Source organism: Phodopus roborovskii, unplaced genomic scaffold (genome assembly GCF_943737965.1).
Source record: "Phodopus roborovskii unplaced genomic scaffold, PHOROB, whole genome shotgun sequence".
NCBI classification, from domain to species: Eukaryota; Metazoa; Chordata; class Mammalia; order Rodentia; family Cricetidae; genus Phodopus; species Phodopus roborovskii.
The window spans coordinates 3,355,332-3,379,542 of NW_026126407.1; the positions used below are offsets into that span (position 1 = coordinate 3,355,332).

At 36.4% G+C, this 24,211-nt stretch overlaps 1 protein-coding gene across 7 annotated transcripts in view; it reads right to left on the reverse strand.

The window, feature by feature from the left end:
• Nf1 (neurofibromin 1) overlaps nt 1-24,211 on the reverse strand; it is a 234,785-nt gene that overhangs the window by 84,803 nt on the left and 125,771 nt on the right. For 5 of the 7 annotated variants that reach the window (XR_007834242.1, XM_051179832.1, XM_051179829.1 and 2 more), the window contains 6 exons: nt 22,892-22,954; nt 17,665-17,823; nt 16,696-16,793; nt 15,278-15,424; nt 13,519-13,665; nt 11,914-12,024 (listed from right to left, as the gene is read on the reverse strand). Coding sequence is in view for 6 of the 7 variants with exons in the window: in XM_051179832.1 (XP_051035789.1) it covers nt 11,914-12,024; nt 13,519-13,665; nt 15,278-15,424; nt 16,696-16,793; nt 17,665-17,823; nt 22,892-22,954 (725 nt within the window). In the remaining variant the exon portion in view is untranslated. The remainder of the gene's footprint in view (nt 1-11,913; nt 12,025-13,518; nt 13,666-15,277; nt 15,425-16,695; nt 16,794-17,664; nt 17,824-22,891; nt 22,955-24,211) is intronic. The other 2 variants (XM_051179831.1, XM_051179830.1) reach the window with 1 other exon arrangement.

Genomic DNA, 24,211 nt, shown 5'->3' on the forward strand with positions numbered 1-24,211 from the left:
AACCATATACATGGTATAAAGATTACTAAAAGTTTTTAAAAAGGATGATTCCATTTCCTTTAAAGAGTACACACACAAATACCATTCGAGGAAAGATCTAAGTATCCTTTCCCCAAGACAAAACCCCCAAAGAACAAAGAGAAAAGTTACAAGAGAGAAAACTGGCTGATTATAACTCTAATTTGAATTTTTAAAAAACTGATACATAAAATATATGATTGTTTGGATGAATTTATTAACTGCCATTTTCTTAGGGGTTACAGAACAAACAACATGTGAAGACCTATAGAAATCTTTAGAAATACCTCAGAAATGAGCCAATTAAAAGTAATTCAAGTATGGTAAAATACCATCCCCACTGCTTACTAATCCCAAGGCTCCAGCTCTAAATACAAAGAAATTTAAAATTACAATATTTTTTCTTTTTTCTCAAATTTAGTTTAACATTTATTAATGTTATGTATAAAGTTTACTTGCCTGAGAGAGACAGAGACAGAGAGTGCGTGTGTGTGTGTGTGTGTGTGTGTGCGTGCGTGTGCGTGTGTGTGTGTGTGTGTGTGATGCATGTCTAGGGACAGATTCCTTAGAACTGCATGCAGTTGCAGGTGGCTATAAACCACCATGTGGGTATTGATAAACAAAATACATTCTTTGCAAGAGGAGCAAGTGTAAACTGCTGAACTACATTTCTTGTCTGTTTGGTTTTTAGACAGGATCTCACTATGTAGGCCTGGTTAGCCTCGAACTTATTATGTAGGCCAATCTGGCCTTAAATTCATGAATGTCTACTTCCTAAATGCTAGGATTAAATGCACACAACACCACACCCAAAGATTTATGAGATTCTTAAACTAATGGTGATTTAACCTACTTGCCATATATTGGGTATCCTAATAAGGTCCCTAGAAATCTTGCAATTAATACAATAAACCTGCAAATTAAGTATAGATCTATAGTTTTAAAATCCTTGGAAAAGATGCATTTGTGAATTCATAATAGTTCAGACTTTAAAGGATATAATACATAATGTACAGAAGTAATAACTCTAGTAGGTGGAAAATTAGGAATCAAGAGAATACTTAAAAAGGATAAGGCAGGGCTTAAGGCAATTACACAAGGTTCAGAAACACCAGTTGAAATAGAGCAGTTACCAGAAAGCAGATATATAGAGAGGACTGCCCAACAAAACCATCACCTCGTGGAGCGATGTAGCCAGACTCCAGTGACCAAGAGAGCACATTCCCTACCTACCCTTTCTTTCTTCAGTCTCTTTGTGTTCCCCATTGGTCAACTGGAATGCAGAGATGAGAAAAGTCCAATAAAATTCTCCATGCAGAAAGCAAGATGAAAAGTAGAACAACACAGTATCTAGCACACAGCTAGCACAGATGAATTTCTATTATAAATAGCCCTCAAATATCACCAGCTATGACAACAAAAGTTCATCATCTTTCTAATGTCATAAAGAACTACTACTGTCTTCTGGGGTTTTGGAGATGCCCTCCACTGAACCTTTGCAGAATTGGTGCAAAGTCAAACACTAGGCCTGAAAGCAACATGTGCAGCTTCCTCTAGGCTGGATGTGATTATCGCCAACTTGAATCAGCACAGTGGTGATAATCCTCATGAAAATGGACCTATTAACATGTTCATGGAGAGGGAGGGAAAGCTCAGGAGCCCCACTCCCATTCTTCAATTATATAGAAGGGGGAAGTAGTTGCTAGAGGGAGAAGACTCCAGGCAACTTTTAGATTCATCACTGATGCTGGAGTGGGTTTTTTTTTTTTTTTTTTTTGGCTAATGTTGTGATGCTGCAGCCTATTCCTGTAATACTATAAGCCCCCTAATTTACCAAGCGCAAATGAGATATAATAGCTCCTGTGGTCTGTCATTTCCCTCTTTGTCTAGAGTAAACAGAAACAGACTCCTCAGAAAAAGTCACACAACTCATGTCTCTAGAACTCAGCTACATGGTACCACTTAAGAAAAGGCTGTTAGAAGCACTATGGCGATATGCTCAAAGGGGGCAAGAAGAACAAATATACTAACCCATACCAACCCAGGTAAAGTGTTCCAAATAATTTGTGTATCAAATTTCTATTGATTCAACTTTAGGCTGTCAAATGAATATATATATGATCCATAAAACGGAGCCAGAAAGGAAAAGAGAAACCTTAAATTTAAGCCTATGACTAATTTATGATTATGGTACAGAGAAAAAAGTCAAATGACCAAATGGCTGCTACTTTTGATATTACTAATGATATCAGCTAATAGACCTGAAGAAATTGATGAGTTTTCAATGAATTCCAGTGCTTATTGTCTCCTATTTTTAATAACTACTTGGCATGCTAAAAGAGAGAAAATACAAAGAATAAGAGGTATGCTTGACCACAAGAAAGCCAGAAGTCAATGGGGAAAGGGAAAAAAAAAAAAAAACCCAGGCTCTGATAATTACAATGTCCAAAAAAGACTAATTCTTCACTACAGAATAAGGAGATGTTCATACATAGAAAAAAGGGTACTCACAACAGAGGCCTCCTCAGAAGGAATTCTGAGCAAAGAAAGAAAATAGTTCAGATGGAGTGACAATATAGAGGTCTTTAAAGGAATGGCAAATAATTTTAGTTAGTTTAGGAGCATTAAGATTAATAAAAAATGAGCAGGCAATGAGAAACTCAAGGTCAATGAGTTAGCCATTTGGCTAGGTGATAAATGCAATTAATAAATTATGAAAAGAGCCAGGGATACACAGGGGAAACCCTATTTCAAAAACCAAACCAAAACAAAGAGACTATGAGAAAAATAAGATGGACAAAATAACTGAAATTAAGATGAGACTGAGTTGTTTGAAGTACAATAATAAGTTGACTAGCTAGGTATGGTGGCTCACAATGTATTTTCAGCACTCTGAAGTTGAGGCAAGAGGATGGTGAGTTCAAGGCCATCTAAGATACTTAGGGAGATTCTGTCTCAAAGGGAGAAAAAAAAAAAAAAAGAGGAAGGGATAAATTTTAAAAGGTCAGGATTGGAAAAACATAATTACAGACCACAGATAGCTCAAGGACAAAACATCACTACAACAATTTAAACTATATTCCCCAGAGTAAACCCTCGAATAGTACCAGGCATTATCTTAGTCATCTGATTTATAGCATTTACTCTGGTTGCCAAGAGGCTTCTTTTGTATATTTCCTTAGTATGACCACAACTACCCTCCATTAAGCAAGGCTAACAGTTTAGCAAGCATTTGCCTATTCATTCAAAAGAAGGGGGAAAACTCAGAACAGTAAATTAAGGAACATGCACTGACTTGTTCTTCTGCCACTTGTACAATGAAGCTATTAGCACAACACAGTCCAACTTCCCTGCACACAGATCAAGGGAAAACTGACCACAATACAAGCTTCCTTGAAAAGATTTACTTTATCTCATCAGATAGGTGGTTTAATACAATTTTAAAACAGCAAATTTTTGTGAACTTAGTATCACACTATCATTTCCATGTGTAATCTTTTTTAAATCTCCACATTAAATAAAGTTTAACTTATCTGAGGATGCTTTTACCTTTTACTTACCAACATTTAACTTCCTAAAATGCAAATTTCCTAAGTTATTTTTAAATCTTCATCTTTAACATTCTAACCTGATTCAAAATTATGATAATCACAACACAAAATTGTATACTAATCTAGTTAGCATCAATCAAATGAAGCAATCCATTAGGGTATATACAGAGAAGGTAATTCCAGTGAAGTATTTACTGTAGCCTTTAAATATGCACATTTTACAAAGACTTTACTTGGATTCCTTAATCTCTGCCAAAGTCTTCCTGTCTACACTAGATGTTTGGAAAATACTCATTTGAATATTTCCAAAGAGGCAAGGCTTTGAGCATGTGACTGACTTGCTAGCTATATTAAACAGCACGCAGTGAGTGGGAAGAAATCCCTTTCAGAATCATTCTCCAGGACACAAGAGAAGAGCTGAATTACAAAACTCTTCAAAAATACTTCACTAAACCAAAAGGTAATAGTAACTTGAAAATGTCTAACTATGTATTAGAATGAAATGGAACTTCTTGTATATATTTAAATGTTTAAGCTTTGAATAAAAAATATGCAATATTTAATCATGGTAAGCTGGGGTCTATTGAATTATCAGAGATGTAGCAAGCCATTAGATTTGAGCACAGGCTAAAAGAAGGCTAACCTAACTTTAGAAATGGTGCTAAACCTTTGGTATAGCAATCTGCTATGTGGTATCAGCTTCACCTGTTACAGAACACTGGACTAGGAGTCAGACTTGGGTTCTAGTTCTGCCTACTTTAAGACAGGCCTAGACATTCTATGCCCCTTGTGTAGACCCGTTGTAAAATGACAGACTGATTTTAATCAATTCTAGATTTCTTTTTTAAAAAACTATGAAATACTCTAATACAGCTGCTCTTCCCACCCCCCCAGACATGGTAAAATGAAGGGAACCTCAGCACTGGGGAATCATTTGGTTTAGGTTTTTTTTTTCCTCTTCCATTTTTGGTATAGATATTTAAAAGTAACATGCTAATTTGTGACATTAGGGTAAATCTTAAACTGTTAAACAAGATGCTACATGCATGCATGTGAAGAAGGAAGAGTCACTGCCTCACTCCTTCTTTCACTACTCCATACTCCCAGGCCGTCTTGTCCTTTCCTGCTTTCCTGTTCCTTACACTGACCCCATTCTATTGTTTCAAATGCCTCACATTTAACTAGCTTACAAAATCAGACAACAAAATCAAGCTCAAATTAATATTCAAAAATGTTTATTCATGAAGTGAGTGACTTAGACAGAAAGCAAATTTTCTATCAAGAGATGTATAGGAAGGAAGCTTATTATTTGTTCATTATAAACAATAAAAAAAAGTCTATTTATATTAGATGAACATACTAAACACAATTGAGGATATATAATTGTGTGTGTTGTGAACTGAATATTAAAATTTATAATCATTTAAAACCAAAGGAAAATGATGATCAAGCATTTATTCACCATCAGCCTGCTCCTCATGTATGTTCATATTATGGAAACAACCACCTCAAGTTCTACAGAAAACACAAGCCTGACGACCTCAGTTTCCACCAAGAGCTCACAGACCATAACAAGCCTAAGTTCTGCAACTACAACACAGCTTGGAAACAGCCTCCACACTGTGATAAAGCCTTCAGAGCCGATCTCCACAACCACCTGGCAAGGAAACATGTCTTCAAGCCCCTACGTCAATATGACTGCAAAGACTGTAGCAGGTGGTAGCACAGCACTCAAACCAATTTTCAACATTCGCTTTCTTGGTTTGTGTAGTACTCTTACTCTTCTGTGCATACTCAGGCAGAAGTGAGCTGGAACACCTGCTCACTTCAGCCCCTCATATTATTTGCTAAATGATAAGTACACTAAGAAAATAAAATTTATTTTAATTTACTGCTTAAGAAATTATTATTCTAGTGTGATTTGGGTTTTGGTAAGTTGTAACTGTATAAATTTAAACACTACATTAATATTATAATTTCCTTTCTATAAGTGTAGTGCTCTATTAAATGCCAAAATAAGCTAAACATTATATTTGTGTTTCAAATGTGGGCAAAATCAGAACTCAAATGTCTATGTTAAAGGTATGAGAAGAAATTACATAGGAGGCAATTAACCAAAGGGGGAAGGAGAAGGTAGGAGATAGAATGGTATGGGAGAAGCTGTTTTGTATTTTATTATTTTTAATTAAATAGATTGAAAGTAGGGACATGAGAGGGTTAAAGGTGAGGAGAAAAGAGGAGAGGGAGAAGAACATGAGGGATCAGGAAGACTGAGTGGGGAGATGAATAGAGGACAGCAAGAAAAGAGACACATTAATAGAGGGAGCCATGATAGGTTTTAAGAGAAATCTGGCACCAGGGAATTATACAGAGATCCACAAGAATGACCCCAACTAGGAATCTAAGCAATAGTGGAGAGGCTACCTTAAATGCCTTTCCCCTATAATGAGAATGATGACTACCTCAAATACCATCTTAGAGCCTTCATCCAGTAGCGGATGGAAGCAGAAGCAGATACCCACAGCTAAGCACTGAGCAAAACTCCTGGAATCCAGTTTCAGAGAGGGAGGAGTGAAAAACAAAGGGGTCAAGACCATGCTGGGGAAACCCACAGAAACAGATGGTCTGAGCAAGTGGGAGCTCATGGACCCCAGTTTGACAGCTGGGGAACCAACATAGGACCAAAGCAGGCCCCCTGAACATGGGTGTCAGCGAGGAGGATTGGGCAGTCTATGGGGCCTCTGGCAGCAGAATCAGGATGTATCTATACCTGATGCACAAATGGACTTTGGGAGCCCATTTCCCATGAAGGGATATTCCTTTAGCCTAGGTACATGGGGGAGGGCCTAGGCCCTACCCCAAATAACTTGACAGATTTTTAGGATCCCTCATGAAAGGACTTACCCTCCCTGGGGAGTGGATGAGGGGTGGGATGGGATGGGGGGACCTGGAAGAATGGGAGGGAGAGGGAACTGGAATTGATATGTTAAATAAGATTGTTTCTAATTTAAATAAAATTTATAAAAACTTAAAAATAAGAAAGAACTGGTATGGTATTAGAAAAGTCTTTTATAAAACACACTCATCAGTGGAATGCTATTTTCATGATAGTGTGACAGCAATGTGCCATCCCTGTACATTTTAAAAGCATAATACTGTTGATCCAATGATAAATGCATTTTGAATAAATCTTGACTTGTGTTTCAAAAGACTGTTTTCAAATTAGATGCCTAGAACTAAGAACATATTTTATCCAGAGAAGAAATGTCTCTTAACTGTTCATTGAATTTTTTTTTTCTTTTTCTCCTCTTCCTTTCCTCCTTATCTTCCCTCCTCCTTCCATCCCTCTCCTTCAGGACCTTTCCCATCTCGTTGCCTCTCCTAGACAGGGTTTCTCTGTAGCCCTGGCTGTCCTGGAACTCACTATGTAGACGAGGAGGTTGACCTCAAACTCACAGAGATCTGCCTGCCTCTGCCTTCTGACTAAGTGTTGAGATTAAAGGAATGTTGGTTGGATTTTTAATGTTCATATACAAGGATAGGTTTAACTCAACAAACTTAGTATGCTAATAGTAAAAATTACTGTGGTTTATTATCAGTGAGTTAGGAACTTTAGGTGATGATTTTAACTAGCTGAGTTACCTACCAAGAGTAAAATGACCCAGCAGAACCCAAACAAACTGACTACAGATGAATAATTTGGGATGCTACCTTAAATATACAAATTAAGTCTTGTCCCTAGATTCTGATGTGGAAGTTTGGAGGGTATGAACAATGTTTAGTTATTCAGATTTTTATGACAGCTAGGTTTGAGTTTCCATTGATAGTAAGTATTGTTAATACAACCCCAGAAGATTATTGTGAGGATTAAACAAAAAATTATGTAATATGCAGTTTGTCTGATATAAAGAAAGCATTAAGTAACTGCAAATTATAATCTGTGTTAATGTGACAAGTTGTGATGAACCATAGTACCCCACAGTTTTTAAATTTTCAATTACTTAACAAAATTAAAAAAAGAGGCAAATGACAGAAATATAATATTGGTCCTCTACATTCTCCAGGCATGTTCTCTCTCCTAAGAGAAGTAATGTGAGCAATGTGAATGTAGTGCTTTGTTTGAAAGTGTATGTCTGGGAGTTGAACCCTGGACCTCATGCATGCTGAACAGACACTCTATTGCTGAGCTACACTCCCGGCTCAAATGTCAACAATTTAATATGTATAGTTATATACAGGTCTCTGTATATATACACACACACACCACACCTTAGTACCTTGCAAAGAAATGTCAGAGTCATTTTTTTGTGTGTGGGGGGCTGCTTATTTGTAAGGAAAGTTAACCAAGACTGGCCTCAAACTACCTATATCCCAAATTGGTCATGAACTTGAAGTTCATCTGTTTTAGCTTTCCCAGTGCTGGAACTGCAGGGTACACCACCACAATCAGCCTTTCATGAGTCTTATAAAGGTACATGGAAGAGAGAGTTTCTATTACTTATGCCCGCTCACTTGTCCCCTTTTCATCTTCATCTGGGTATCTATCGGCAATCCAATTTTCCTTTGGGAAATAAACCCTGCTCTCATCCTTGCCTTTCAGTTCATGCCATCCGGTTCCTGGCTTTACCTCTGAGTTCTAGCCATAAGTTCATGACCAGGCCTAAAGAGCCAAAGAGTCCATCTTCCTTGCCAAAGTGACTGTACTGCAAACTGACATGTGAATCAAGACAAACCAGCAAAGCTAAGTACTTTTGCTGAAATTGCTAGGAATAGCATTTTCTACTGGACTTGTTAGGCTCAAAGAGCACCAACTATTACTATCTGCAACCCCTTTCTGGCCTTCAAGGTCACCGAGCTCTCACAGGGTGTATATGCATGCATGCATACACTCACACGTACACATAAAATAAAAATAATTTTTAAAAAGACATTTCCAAAGTACCAGATGATAATACTAGATTATGATCCAATTTAAAATAATATAATTAAAACCCATATCTAAGGATAGTCACTGATGAACACTGAATAGCTACATTTTGAATTACATGACTGTTGGGCTAGTACATGCACTTGGCTTGGAGCAGCCAGGTCTCTACTAACTGGTCAGCATCTAGCACAGAAAATCTTCCTAACAAAGATACTTTTCAACTGACTGACATATTTCCTCTCAGGAATTTCAAGTATGCAATACTGAGGTAATTAAGGGGTCACTGGCTAAGCTAAAGCTGAAATGATAAGGAAATCAGAAAACCAAAGAAACAAACCAAGAAACAAAGAGTGTATATTGGTTTTTGCAGCAACTATGGTTTACTTCTGTTTCCATCTGGGATGGCTCTACAGATTCATGCTTTTATTTGGGCCCATATTTATGGTGATATATTATTTATGATTTAATAAAGCTTGCTGCAGGGTTCAGGATCCAAAGCCAGGCACAAGCTATAGAGGTCAGACAATGATGATCCACACCTTTAATCTCAGCAGCCACACTAGCCAAACAAGCTGGGCAGTGGTGGCACACACCTTTAATCCCAGGAATCAGGAGACAGGCAGATAGATCTCTCTAAGTCCAAGGCTACCCAGATGTACACAACATGGAGTCAGTCTAAAAGAGAATTAAAGCTCATGCCTTTATTCCCAGCCCTAGAGAAGTATATAAAAGACAGGAGCCCAGTGTCTCGGGCTGCATCCAGAGATTTAGTTTCCAGCCACACCGAAGAGAGGCAGAAGTCTGAGGCTTAGAGAAGAGCTCATGGAGACAGGATTAACCCTTTCAGTCTGAGGCAGAGATAAGAGCTAGTGGCCAGCTGCTTTGTTCTTTAGCTTAAAGCTGAAGATCTGTCTTTGGTCTTTTATTTTTCATGTTATACATTGTCTTGAAAAAAATAAGAGAGATTTGGTAAGAACCAAAGCCTAAACTAAAATATTTCAATTGATATATCAGATCTCACAGGTTAAAAAAAAAAAAAAATCAAGACCTGGTGACTTAACAAAGAGGACAGTAAGAAAGGGAAATACTTAAACTGATAGGGAATAGAAGGGACAATTAAAGAAAACATGGTATGAAGATAAGGACAATTTGATATTCAAACCTGAAATGTCTGTAGAGATTGGAACCCACAATTCAAAAATGTTTCCTAATGTATAGTTGTCTATGCCATTGAAATACAGAAATGCCCACGATGGAGTCAAGACTCCAGAGCTCTTGACGAGAAGACTGTACACACAAGGCTTTCACTTACTACCAAGACAATGAGAAACAAGGTGTCTCTCTGATCTTTCTACTATGTCTTAGAAAGGAAAAGGCACCAAGCATGGTGACACATGGTGACACCAGCACTCAGGGGCTGGAGAGATGGTTCTGCAGTTAAAAGCACTAGCTGTTTGTCCAAAAAAAATCTAAATTTGAATCCAAGACCCCACATGGCAGTTCACAGCTGTCTTTAAATTATGCACCTGGGGATTTGATGCCCTCACTAGCCTCCGAAGACACCAGGCACACCTGTGATGCCGGGGGGGGGGGGCAGCACCCAGGGAGGCTGAGGAAGGATGATCATAAGTTATAATTATAGGCCAGCCAGGCTACTTAGAGAGGCTCTATTTCAAAGCAAAACACTAAAACTACAAAGGACTGAAAAGTTGGTTTGTCAAGGGCATATCAAAAAAGAAAAAGACAACTTTCAACTTACACATAACTTTGTTACAAAACCATGCAAGAGACATAGTAGTTAACAAGTGCACTTCTTCCTTCTCAAAGATGAAGGGCCAGAACAGCTAAAAAAGTAGCAGAACAGGAACCCTGGGAACAGCTAAAAAGTAGCAGAACAGGAACCCCTGGCAACTTCAAACCCATGCTATCTAGGCATTATGTACAGCTGTGTACCCCCACTGACCATCCACTAAAAGCCAGGGCTGTTTGCTTTCCTTAGTCTTACTGTTTCTTATCCTGAAGGAGAAGAAGAAATTCCAGCTTTCACACCGGATTGTACTGTAAACTACTAAGAACTCAGAGGGGGCTGGGAATTGAGACATACATACATCTACCTCCCCCTTCACCAGTCCTGGCAGTTCTAAAGGTTAAAGTTGAAATACAAACATGGCTTATCTTAAATGTAAAACAAAATTATTTTAGAAAGAGCAACTGAAACAAGAACAAAGTTTCATGGAACTATAAGGGTTTGTTTTTTTCCCCCTCCCATTTTCTTTCTTTTGGGGTGTGGGGGTCTTTTTTGAGATAGGGTCTCACCCTGTAGCCCAGGGTGGCTTTCTAACTCAACCAATGCTCCTGCCTCAGCCTTCTGAGTGCTATAACTAGAAATGTACCATTACACTTGGGCAGAGTAAGGTGGTCCTTACAGTTGTTAAAAACGACTGGCAAAGATAAATTCCATTTTCTGTAACTTTCTTCTATCCCCTGGTTCCCACCAGTGCTCTGGACAGCTAAACACATAGTTAAACGAGTTCCACAACTTCTATCCTTCTTTCTTTTCCATTTAGTATGATTTCTCAGCCACTGTCAGGTTTTGCTACCATAACCACTAAGTAAATTAACATAATCTCTCCATTTTTGTTAAGTTTGGGAAATCCAGAAAGTCTAAGTCCTGGAGCTGCTGGGCGCCCTTGACATTCCCACATCACTAGCTACTATGCCGCATTAACCATCTTCAAACTTAGGCCACCTTGACTTTATGCCATTCCAATGGGCGGAAGAGTATAACCAAGTACCATCCATCACATATTAGTTTTCACACAGCAGGGAAGGCAATGCAAGCCCACTGCCAAGGAGAAGGAGTTCACAGCATGGCTAACAACATCATAGTCTATTTTCCAAGACACCCCTGTCCATCTTTACATCCATTTCCCACACTCTTGGAATTAATTCTTAAATCATCCTGATGCAATCTCAAGCAATACATTGCTAAGAATTCTCAGAAAACAGGCTCTTCAATTTTTTTCTTCTTAAAAGGGAGAGGTTCCAATTATCGAGTTACACATACTATAAAATTAAAACATACCTTGTGGGGGGGACCCGAAGGTTCTTTCTAAGCTTTCACTTTGGTAATAACTCCCTGTGGTGATATTTTAACATTTGATGTACCAGACAGACAACAATGTGAAACAAGTAATCTGAAACTAATACCTAATAGTGATCAGCATTTTAAAATAGATGGCTGACTATCCAGGAAAGCATATCTTTAAGGGCTAATAATTCAAATAGGAAAAAAAAAAAAAAAAAAAAAAAAAACCAAAACCAAAAACCTAACCACTTTCCTTCATTTTCCATCATTAAAAAAAAAAAAAAAAAAAAAAAAAACATATTAAAAGAGACTAAAATGTTGTCTCTTACCTCCGTGCAACATAATAAAAAATAGGGTTCCCAGCTTTGGAAGTACCAGCTTGGTAGAAGATGCTTAAAGTTTTCAAAGCCTTGAACTCTTCCTTCTCATGTACCTGATGCCTAAAAGAAAGAGCAGAGTCACTCAGAGGCTTTACACAGATTGCTAATCAGCTAAAATAAAATACTGACAAAGCAACAGGTTTTCTGAAGGGTAAAATATCAAGGTGTTGTGCTGAGTCATGAGAACTTTCTTGCAGGTACCTAACAATACTGCAGGATAGGGAGAACCCCAAGATTACCTTTTATTCATGGTATTTTTTTTTTCCTAATAAAAGGTTTTTGAGGGTTCCCCCCCCTTTTTAAGTTCAGTTCATCAATCTTCTCATTTATGGATTTTACAGGGATGAAAAGGACTTGCTTTTTCCTGTGTTTCCTTCTTTGACTTGTAGTAAATGTATTTTCACAAGCAGCATGAACATCTTTTTCCTGATGATTACTCAGCTTTTATTTTAGGTCTGTCCTAGTCTCCCTGGTTATGAATACCTTTTTTCACATTAAATTCCCATGTGTACTAAAATAAATTTCTGAAAGAGTATGGCTTAAGTTTTATACTCTGCTGAAACTCTGTTGCTTCTTTTATAAGTTTTAAGTGATTTATAAACCCTAGGATATGAGTGAAAATTTCATATCCATTATCTCTACCAATATGTTACCTCTTCCTATTCTCACTAAGGGTGGCTTCTGTAATATTTACTAGACATACATTGGACTGGATTCTCTCATTCCATCTTTCCTTTTCCTTGCCTCCTCTATTACTATATTAACTTAATTCTTGTAAATTAACTTCTGTCAGATGAGAATGTTTTCTTTCTGTCTTCAGCACATACTATGAATAAAACAACCAACTCACAGCCTCAATACAGCATTTGGAAAATATAAAAAAGAAACATATTTAGCAAACATCAAGTGTGTGTCTAACAGTGAGAATCTTTGAGTTCATGGATTAGATTCCTTTACATGAGATACAAAAACAAATGTCCACAGAAACATTTGTTGTGGCAATATTGAATAAACTGTATTTTCTGGGCCTTACTCTAAAGGAGGTTAAAACAATTAACTTTTTGAAGGATTCAAAGTAAGTATGATAGAAAGATTTTAGAACTTAAATTCAAAAGAACCATGAATCAGGTGTGAATCCAGGTCAAATAAGTTATGTCTGTTGAATGTATTTTCCTATTATAATATGAAAATAATTTTACCTTATATGTTCTTGAAAGTATTAAATGAAAAACATGTCAAAGAGAGCCAGTAAGATGGCTCAGCAGCTAAAAGTATTTTGTCACTAAACCTGATAACCTGAGCTTGATCCCTGTGACACATGGAAGGAGAGAAATGACTCCTATAGGCTATTCTCTGACTTCATATACTAGCTGTGGGCAAGGGCACACTAGCATACATGCAATCAAACACACAAACAAACCACACCATTGTTTATAAGAAAACCAATATATAAAAACAAACAAACATGGTCACATTAATGCAATACAAGTGTATTTAATAAGTGGTATGGTGGTAAACTTTGTTTCTGAACCCCCTTTTAAAATTGTGTTTTACCTGGTCATAAATTCCTCAAACTTGGAACTGGTAAGGTTAAGGCTGGACCAGTGTGTATCTGCCACAGGCTTGTGCTCCGGAGGACCCAGGTATGCAAGAAGTGTGGCCATCTTATCAAAAGGTCGTCTTCCAACAGCTTTATGATCCCTAGCAACAACAGATAATGCTCAGGAAATGGTACTTCACATTAACTGGGCAGTCTGACATTCCTTAGACCATCACTGGTTGCTTTTCCTTTAACTACTTATTCCTTGCTGATTTGTAAGCAGTATTGAAAGAGCTCAGTATCTTAAAAATGCAACCATTTCCCAGTCAGGGCGTTGATTGTACACACCTTTAATCCTGGCACTCAGGAGGCAGAGGCAGGAGGAAATATGTGAGTTTGAGACCAGCCTGGTCTACAGAGCTAGTTTCAGGACAGGTTCCAAAGCAATACAGAGAAACACTGCCTTGAAAAACCAAAAAAAGAAAAAAAAATGATTAGTCAGTTCAATTACTTTGTAGAATTGATACTTGTAACATTCTCATCTACTTTTTCTTAGGGTAAAATGACTCTTGAGAAAACAATATTTAGGACATGGGTATATATAACCACAGATAATTGAATATTTCAGTGTACTATTTTCCTTCCTTCCTTCCTTCCTTCCTTCCTTCCTTCCTTCCTTCCTTCCTTCCTTCCTCTGAGTCATGATTTTACTATAAGTAGTTCAGACTGTCCTCAAACTCATTACTCTCTGCCTTGGCCTCCCAAGTTCTAAGGTCATACCTGTGTATACTATCATACACAGCTCAAAGCTATATGTTTTTAAATTTTTGATTTCATTTTTTTACTTATGCATATATGTGTATGAGGCCAGAAGTGGGTATCAACTCCTCTGGAGGTAGAATTAAGAGGCAGTTGTGAGCCATTTGACATGGCTCATATATTTGAATACTTACAGTGTTCTCTATCTCTCCTACCGTTCCTTCCTCTCAGCAAATAAAATGCTATTAAGACCTGTGGTTGTATCAAAATTACAGGGTGTTCAAGCTAGTAGACAGACATGGAACTGTCAAAGCACTGTCTATATTTTCATGTTTGAAACAGATATCATTTCCTAAATAGCACATTTAAAAAGCTCTTAGCATCAAAATGCAAATATGTATTCAAATCAAAACAGAGAAAAGAAGGTTCATTTTTTAAAATTCCAGGTTATTTTGTCACAAGGAAGAAGCACTTCCTTTTCCTGTTTTACTGGCACATGTCAGTCATATCCATGCCTACTTTAATCCATTAATAATTCATAAAGAATTAAAAAGTGTTTTCTCTTAAACTGCCATCTCCTAATTGTTTAGTCATAGCATCATGGTCTCCTGTCTTTCTCACAAGTGAGCAAACCATTTTTTATTGGCAGATTAGACACAGAAATTGAAGTCCTTTATAATCCTATATAATTAAAAAGGAAATAGCTCTCACCAGCATGTAATTTATCTACATGGGATTAAAAAGTATGGTACCATGCTGGCTGATTTGGTGCTTTCTATACGAAATATTATTTACATACACATAATAGTATCACAAGCCCTACAGCAACAACAGTGTTGTTGACCATTTAACATGAGTTGGTTTGGCCATATGCACGCAAATCTGCATTTCATTTCCAAATCACAATTCTTAAGACAAAAAGCTGCAAAGTAGAAGGTTTTATTCAGGATCAATAATTTTGTTAATGCAATTTAAATGAAGTATTTAATTTTCCCCAAGACTGAGAACACATACCTGTTGCTGGAAAGATACTGGCCAATTTTCTCCTGATTGTTCCAAAGCAGCCGATGTAAAGCAAGCACATTGCCATCACTGATGAAGGAAAGACTATGATTTACAGCATCACTTGTGGGACAATCTGATGCTATATCAAGGAAAAATCTGCAAAAAATGCAAAGCCATTACAGTTTTAATATCAGGTATACTCACTTATATATGCATTAATTTTATAAAGACTATAGTAATATAGTAACTGTGACTGCAAATGGGGCGGGCTTATGCCCACAGTAACTGTCCCTAAACCAAACAAGAAGCATAAGGAGAAAGTTGGCTTTCCATTTCTAATACTCAGCTTCTACTTCAGCATCAAAGCAGGCTCCAGAAGTTGGAGAACAACAAGTTTAGATGAATAAAAACACTGCCTTCCTGCCAGAGACAGGATGGGAACTTTGGTTCTCTTAACTCTCCATGAGCAGTCACCAAATTATTTTCTATCTGATAATAGCACTCACTTTGCCCCCAACAATTTATAGCTCAGCTCCAATTTCTTAGAAGGTCAGAAAGAGCTGTAATGGTGACAGAGCAGCTACAGGAAGCCAGTGCACACATCAGCAACATCAGCTAGGCTTCTCCCGGTGGAAAGGGACTTTTGAACATCAACATTTTCAGAAGGCACATACGTGAATCACCTTTCACCAGACAATCTTTCTTTAAAAGCAACTCTGGCAAATACAGCATAACCCCAGGGTTACAAATAAATCAATGACTCAGAAGTGATGAATTAGTTATGGAAATCCAGTAGAAAAATATTCTATAATTTTAAAGCCTCAACAGTTACTTTTTCATACACAAATCTTCTGTTTTTGCTTTGTTTGGTTCAAAGAGGCATTGATTTAAATTCAGATAAACTTCTAAACTGAAGCAATAAAAATATTATGAATACCAAAACATTCTAATATAGTATCTGTATCATTTGGTTTTAGTTTTTTTATTTTTAGATTTTAATCTTGCCATGAGGGCATGCCAGAAGAGGGCAGCAGATACCACTATAGATGACTGTGAGCCACCATGTGGCTGCTGGGAATTGAACTCAGGACCTCTGGAAGAGCTGCCTGTAAGTGTACTTGACCACTAAGTCATCTCTGCAGCCCCTAGTTTGTTTTTAATAAAAAGAAATCTGAACCCATTCTGTAGCAATGCCAAAGTTGGGAAATGCCAACAGTCCCTCCAGTTTCCAAAGAAGGAAGCTACTGTGAAATTAGAGCACATAGATTTTTCATAATGTCTCATAATAGAGTAAGACAAAATGTGCTCTTAATCTAGAAAGGATATGGGAAAAATTAAAATCATACATAGAAGCTTAATGTAGCCCAGATACACAGACAGGAGTGAGATGGGAGCATGGCAACCAGTGACAAATCAAGGCTGCATACCTTCGTGCTAAGTCAAAGTTGCTTTTCACAAAATCATTAAAAGGCCTCATATGTTCTTCTTTTGTGAACAGGACATGATTGGCAATGCTCTGAAGTATCTAAACAATCAAACAGGATTATGAGTAATCAGATTATTTGCTATATGAAATCTATACATTAATAGTCTTTAAAATATAAATGTTCCATTGATATTTCTACTGGTATTTCAAATGAATTATTCCTTTATTATAAAAATTAACCTAGACATCATTGATTCTTTTCAAATAGAAATATTGCATATACATGCTACATATGTAAAATATATATATTTTTAAAAATCTCTCTATTGCATATATGTATGTGTGTAGTATGTGCATACTCGCATGCATGTTTGCAAGTGTGTGAGTTGGTAGATGTGTGCATGCATGTGGAGACTCCCTCCATCATTCTCCATCCTCTACATTGAGACAGCTTCTCTCTACTGAACCTGGAGCAGTTGGATTCAGTTAGTTTAGCTAGCTGGTTGCTCCAGGGATCCTGTCTGCCTTGTGTGCTGGTAATATTGGCTGAATGTCATGCTGCTGCCACCCCTGCCCCCTGCCCACCTGACATTTACCTAGATGCTAGGGAGCTCATGCTTGCATGACAAGCACTTTTACACAATGACCCATGTTCCCAGTCTCAAATGTTAACAACAATAATAATAAAGAAACACTACAATCTCTTATTTCTGTTTCCAACTGAAATTTTCCAGAGTATGTACACAGAAAAACCTCATTTAATTGCTAATATATTTTCCCATCACAGGGCCCATCAGGTACATTTATTAAGAATTCCTCTGCAATATAAACAAATAAAAACAAAAGGTAGATAAAATGAAAACTATGGGAATTTCAAAGGCAAACTGAAGACAAAGTATTTTAAATATGAAAAACTAAAAATTTAGTTGGAAAGGTAATTAAACATTGCATGAGTATCAAAATAATTCACCTTCGACATTAACTTCAAGCCTCTTTCGATTCTAGGTGGCGGCTTTTTATCTAAAATCCCTGCTTCATATGGCGAGACAATGGCAGGATTGATAAATCTGAGGAACATGGCACTTCCTACTGCACCGATGCTGTTCTGAGGGAAACGCTGGCTAACCACCTGAGAACAAGGAGTTGAGACTTGAGTAGACAGTTTGCATTGAAATAAAGAAGTGGAAACAAAAGCTTAAAGGTCAAACTATGCACAAAACATGAATTGTCAATCTTATGAATGATCTGTTTTAAACTTTTTTCTCCCCAAACACCAGAAAGTAAGGCTTATCCTTAACGGTAATCATAGGTGACATTTTAAGGCACAAATAAATATCTCAAAGAGAAGAAAAAAAACCTCCTCATAGAAGAAACCTGAAAAAAGATTTTACTTTATAATCATTATGGGCAGCAAAAGTAGATTCAATTTCACACAAAGATCAACAGACATGAAAGTGAGGTTGACTTTTCACAGGCCCTGAAAGCTATATTTCTAGGAGCATACCTCCTACACACCCTCTCTCTAACAGGAAGTTACACTTTGTATACCTGTTAAAATATGTATTTCAGTGCGACTTACCATATACATCTTTTCTTAGTGAAAAAATTTACTTACAGGCCATGTTCCTGCCAGTAATGTTCTTCATGAGCATGTTTCCTAATATAAGGACCTATCTATCATTTAAACCATTGGGAAAAACAGGAACTCTTGGAGGCCTAAAAGAAAAAAGGATCCCACCAGAAGACAAAATCCCCATGTCTACCCCAAATTTATTTTTCAGCTTTATAAGCAAAAAAGAAGTTTCAGGGCTCAGAAAATAGCTGCCTGTACTGAAAAGTCATACAAAACCAGTGTAATTGGGCCTTTCCTCCATAGAAAGTGTTCTGCACAGAATATAAAGGAGCAGGCACACCAGACTGGGAACGCTGTTACAGAATTGCCCCACCCTCATCCTCTTCCTGATACCTCCCATTTTAAGCTAACACATGGATGTGGAATTGTTCTAGAATTTAATTTTTTGTATATATTACATAAAAACTTCTTTATTATCTATTTAGTTGTGTGGGTTTTTTGTTGTTGTTGCTTTTATTTCTTTTCAAGACAGGATTTCTCTATATAGCCCTAGCTGTCCTGGAACTCACTCTGTAGACCTGGGTGGCCTCAAACTCATAGAGGTCTCTGCTTCTGCCTCTGCCTCTGGAATGCCAGGATTAAAGGTGTGTGCAGTCACCACCCAGCCAAATTTCTTTTTTAAAAGAAGACATAGGATACTTTAATCTTGAAAGCTATTCTAGCTTGTTATGGCTGTGATGATGGAGGTCTAGCACTCACCATTCTGGAAACATATGGATAATCCTGCATCTCAAAGGCTTTTAGGGTGGGGAAACGAGAAAATGAAGTTTATACGTAGAATTACATAACACTTTTTACCAAGTGTGAGTACTCGTCATTAATTCTAAGACTCAATTCCAAATGAACTCTGGCTACTTCACTTCATCTGGCCCTTTTTGTGTTTCACAGGATCTGCATTTATTTAAATTATTACTTCATTGTTTTACATTTTGCCTGCATGTACGGTCTGTACACCACATACATGTCTGATGCCTATAGAGGCCAGAAGAGGGCATCTGATCTCCTGGAACTGACATTACAGATGTTGTAAGCTACTTACCACGTAGGAGCTGGGAATTGAACCTGGTCCTCTGGAAGAGAGAGCATCCAGTGCTCTTAACCACTAACTCATCTCTCCAGCACCAGGTGACACCTTAAATGCGTCATTACCCATAGCCCTTAATCTCAAAATAATTTCCTATCATTTCTGACGAAAAAAAATTGGAAGGATTTAAGCAAATGATTTTTTTGGGGGTGGTCACAGGCCTGGCAGCAGAGCTGCATGTGAGCTATATTTCCCTTTTTACTTACACTGTGATGCTGAAGGAGCTCGGGGTTACAGTTCTCTTGGGTACTTATAGCACACAAGGAGAACTACCTTAGGAAATCGGGGAAACTGGGAAGTTGGCTAAATATAGATGTCTTTTGTAGTTGAAATATAGTTCTAGATACAGAAATAGGGAGACCATCCAAATGTCCTTACTCTTCTAGGATAGAACTTAACCTTTGGGAACTAGAACCTCCAATCTGATAAAAAAGAAAGACAAAATTTATCACATAATTTCAGAATGTGGAAAAACAAACACTGACACTGAATTTTTGTAAAATTTCCCAATTTTAGTTAAAAGATACAAAAGTATCAATAAACTAACAAGACCACAATGTATTCTGGGAGCAAACCATGAAGAAGGACAAACAGCCTTTTGGGGAGTCATGTTCCCAGTCCACCAATACTTACATTTAACTTTTAGCAGGTTGTTTTTAATCTCCAGTTTAACACATTAAAACCCTGATGTAGTTTTAAAAGGCCCCAACATCACAGTTTGCTTTAAAGAGATAGTTCATTTATTAAACATCCATGAAAGTGTCTCATAAATATCAAATAATGGGTGCACATAGACAGCCTTTAAAATGTGTTTGAAAGTGGTTATTTAAGAGGTTGGGTGTGGTGGTACATACATATAATCCCAGCATGAAGAAGGCTGAAGCAAAAATACTGACAGCAAAACAGGTGGCTACCTGCTGGTTTTCCCTAAGAAAAAAAATCCTATATTACATTGGTTTCTGGTTTGAAAATACTCAGCTTCTGAACTTAAGAGAAGCTAAATTATTTCCAAAGAGTATTATAAAATTATTGAAAAACTATTTCAACTTTTAACCATTTTCTACATCTTTAAAAATAATTGATATCAAAACTTCATGTTTCAGGAAGTTTCATATATTGTAAAATATGTAACGCTTTGATAGTGGTATTGATATTGTTTGAACGAAAACCTGACAAATTTAGTAATATAAAAAGATTCATGAAAATTTATAAATCTTTCACCACTACTTAACATCAATGTAATTTTAACCAACATTACATACTCAAGCTTTGTTTTGATTTATTTTCAACACAGGGTTTCCCTGAATAGCCCTGCTGGTCCTGGAATTCCTTCTGTACACAAGGCTGGCCTCAAACTCACAGATTCACCTACCTCTGCTTCCAGAGTGCTGGGTTTAAAGGCATGTACCACCACTCTAATTTGGATCCAAATGATAGTCTACATGTAAGGTCAATGTTGGGTGAGTCTGTATACTGAAACCAATTATCAGCTAATGCCCCCTTTATTTCCCTTGGTAATGTTGAACTACAAAATCAGATAACCAATTACATATCAGCAAATGATCACCAGCTATACAGATGAAATCCTGCATTAGACAGGCGACTTCTCTAGTAATCTAAGTATATAGTATATTGAGTATAACAAACTGAATCAACTGTAATACGTAAACATAGCTAAACACCAGAAACTAAAACCTTCTCTCTGTATTTCATTCATTTATTTATTTATTTTATTAGGATTTTTTGTTTGTTTTTAAGTTTTATTTCTGTATTTCATTTATTACAAAGAAAGTCAGCTTACTCTTAAAAGAAAAAAATAGATTCTATTAAACAACTTAAAAACTGGCATTCTAAATTGTACAGTGTCTAGCATGACTCACACTATAGAATCTGTTCTTAAGTACTGCCAATTCAACCCCCTAATTTCCTTGAAGACTATAACCTGTGCTGAGAAATACATTCCGAAAATTTAGTGTTACCAGAAAAATTATGTGTGTGTGTGTGTGTGTACATACATATATATATGTATGTATGTATGTATGTATGTATATGAAAATAACTACTAGAAAAATATCAAGGAATAACTTTATATAAAACTATAATAAATGTTAGAAAACTATAAAACATGCTCTATAAACACAGAAAGCCTGACTTTAATTACGTTATGCTACACAATGACATTAGTATAACATTAAACAAGAATGTTAGAAACAGCAGATTAATTTCCACAGTGGTGATGTATACTGTTAAACCCACAATGCTGAGAAGGCCGAAGTATTAGAGGAAAATATTTTAAGCAGGAGAGCCATCCAATCCAATCCATTTGTTCATAGATGACCAGTTTTATTTAATACTCAAAAAGAAAATTCTGAATAGACATAATAAAAAATGAGTCTCTAAAGTTTAATTTAGTTCTGAATTTTAAATTCAACTATAAATGTAAAGCTTTATATATGTAAAGCTAAAGTAAGAAATGAAAGATGAAACCAGACAAACACAACTTTAAATTATTCTTTTTTTTAAATAAAATCACCTCCAATTTGTTAAAGTTTTCTTCACATGGTTCTCTACAATCATTTGGATTAAGTGAATGAAAACAGGTGTAAACTGGATCTGGGTAAGCCACACCCACAGATGATAAAATGAGTGAAAGTTATACTGTGAACAAATGACATTCATAGGAAGAAAATAATTATGGTGATCATAACTTTCTTCCTTTTATAGGAAAGCAAGGTCAGAAGCAGGCAATATATTCAAGTCATGTTTGCACAATGAGGTGCTTCTGTATAAACATGACCTCACTGAGTTTTCTTTTTACTGAAGTAACAACGTGTATTTTTCTCTGAAGTAAAAGTAACTTCAGAACTAAAATTTCTATAATCTAAGCACAAATGTCTAAATCATGGATGGCTGAAACCATCAAGATAATAATATAAGGGATAAAAATTTAAATTTAGTAACTTTTAGATTAGATTTAGAAAGTGATACTTGTTTTTGGTAGCTCTAGCATGTGCAAATCCTGAGTTTGATGTTTAGCTCCAGAAGTGAAAAAAAGACACATCCCCACCCATGATGTATTTATTAAGAAATGCTTTTGTTTCTAGAAAAAGAAACCACTCACATGACCTGCAAACAAGAAGCAAGAATGAAGACAGTCAGCATCCCCTAAAGCCTTGAAATTAAGTTTCTTTTGCATTCATTTACAATTTTAAAAATAACAATAAAATTAGATCAAGGATAGTCAATGTAATAAATGCACACAAGATACCTTTGGGATAAATCAAACCAAAGGAACACAGAGAATGTTTCAGTGTAACTTAATTCCAGGGTTAATTGAAATGAGAGCTATTTTGTGCCAGAATTAGTAGAATGATTTTACAGTGAAGGTCAAATAGCTGAAGTGAAGATGTTCTTAACAAATAGCAAAGATTTGGGGTTTGCTTCGAAAGAAACAGCTAATAAAAAGTTCTCCAAACTTACTGATTTTTTGTTTTCCTTTTTTTCTTTTACTGTAGCTTTATTCAGTAGGGAGTGGCAAGTTGCCTACAGAACAGAGATGAGCACAAACAAGTCACAGCACTGACTACATACAGCAACAAAAACAATGTTGGCTTGTACATAAAATTACATGGTAAAATGTAACACAAATGGAACCAACAGAAAAGTAGAAATCAACTGAATTTTGAGGGATGATTTTAATCCTGGACTTTAGTTTTATTCCACTTTTAAGCCAAGCATGAAATAAACAGCAAGCAATGTTGAGAACCAATCATGTCTACTATTTCTGGCTATAAGTCACAGAAAAGCTGTTCTCAAGCCAATCTGAGGAATATTTGCATTTGAGTCAATTCCTAGCTTTTAATAGTTTTACATAAAATGTTTTTTATGAAGTAGACCACACACTGAAAACATTTGTGTCTACATAATTTTTCTGATATATAAAATATTTCTCTGTGTATCCTTCAATTGACTTAAGAATTATTTTTCCAATACCTAACAGTTAATTAAGACTTTATTACATAAAAATTAAATGGCTAGGTATGCAGAAAACAAACTTTAGAGACACTGTAAGGAGTGTTGTTATAAACTCACATCTTCCAGTGTGTGCAGAGTGCTCCCTGAATGGTGCTACTCAGTTTATTAAAAGCTGCTGTATTTGGGAAAAGAATGTTAGCATCAACTAGGAAAAGAGGTTAATTTATATCAAAGTCAAGAAACTGCAGATATTACATAATCAAACTTAAATCTGATTAAAATTTTTACTTATTATAGATGACTACTTATTAGAATGCCCTCCCCATCCAAAAACCATAAGCCATTCATGCAAACCCACACAGATATGTCAGTTTTATCATTTAGAACTCTATCTAGAATAAAGATTTCTTCCTAAATTAAGACCTCTGATTGGTGTATACCAATTATTATTTTTTAAAAATATTTTTAAAAACCTCAAATAAGAGCTAGTCATGGTGGAAAATACCCATAATCCCAATTTTTCAAGAGGTTAAAGTAGGAGAATCAAGCATCCATGGCCAGCTTGTGCTACAATAGACACTTTTTCAAAACAACAAACAAAACTTTACCATAACATAAGTCTTTGATCCAGACACACAGTATCTTATTCTAATAGTTCCAAGGCATATAAAACCATAACCTATAATAACTTGATCATAAAGTCAGTTTTCATCCATCCATCCATCCATCCATCCAGCTTCTGCCAATAGCATCCTAGGCAAGGAGGCAGAGTTCAATCAACACAAAATCTCATCTCAGGGAGCTTTGCTGCAGGGTTTAAGGCTA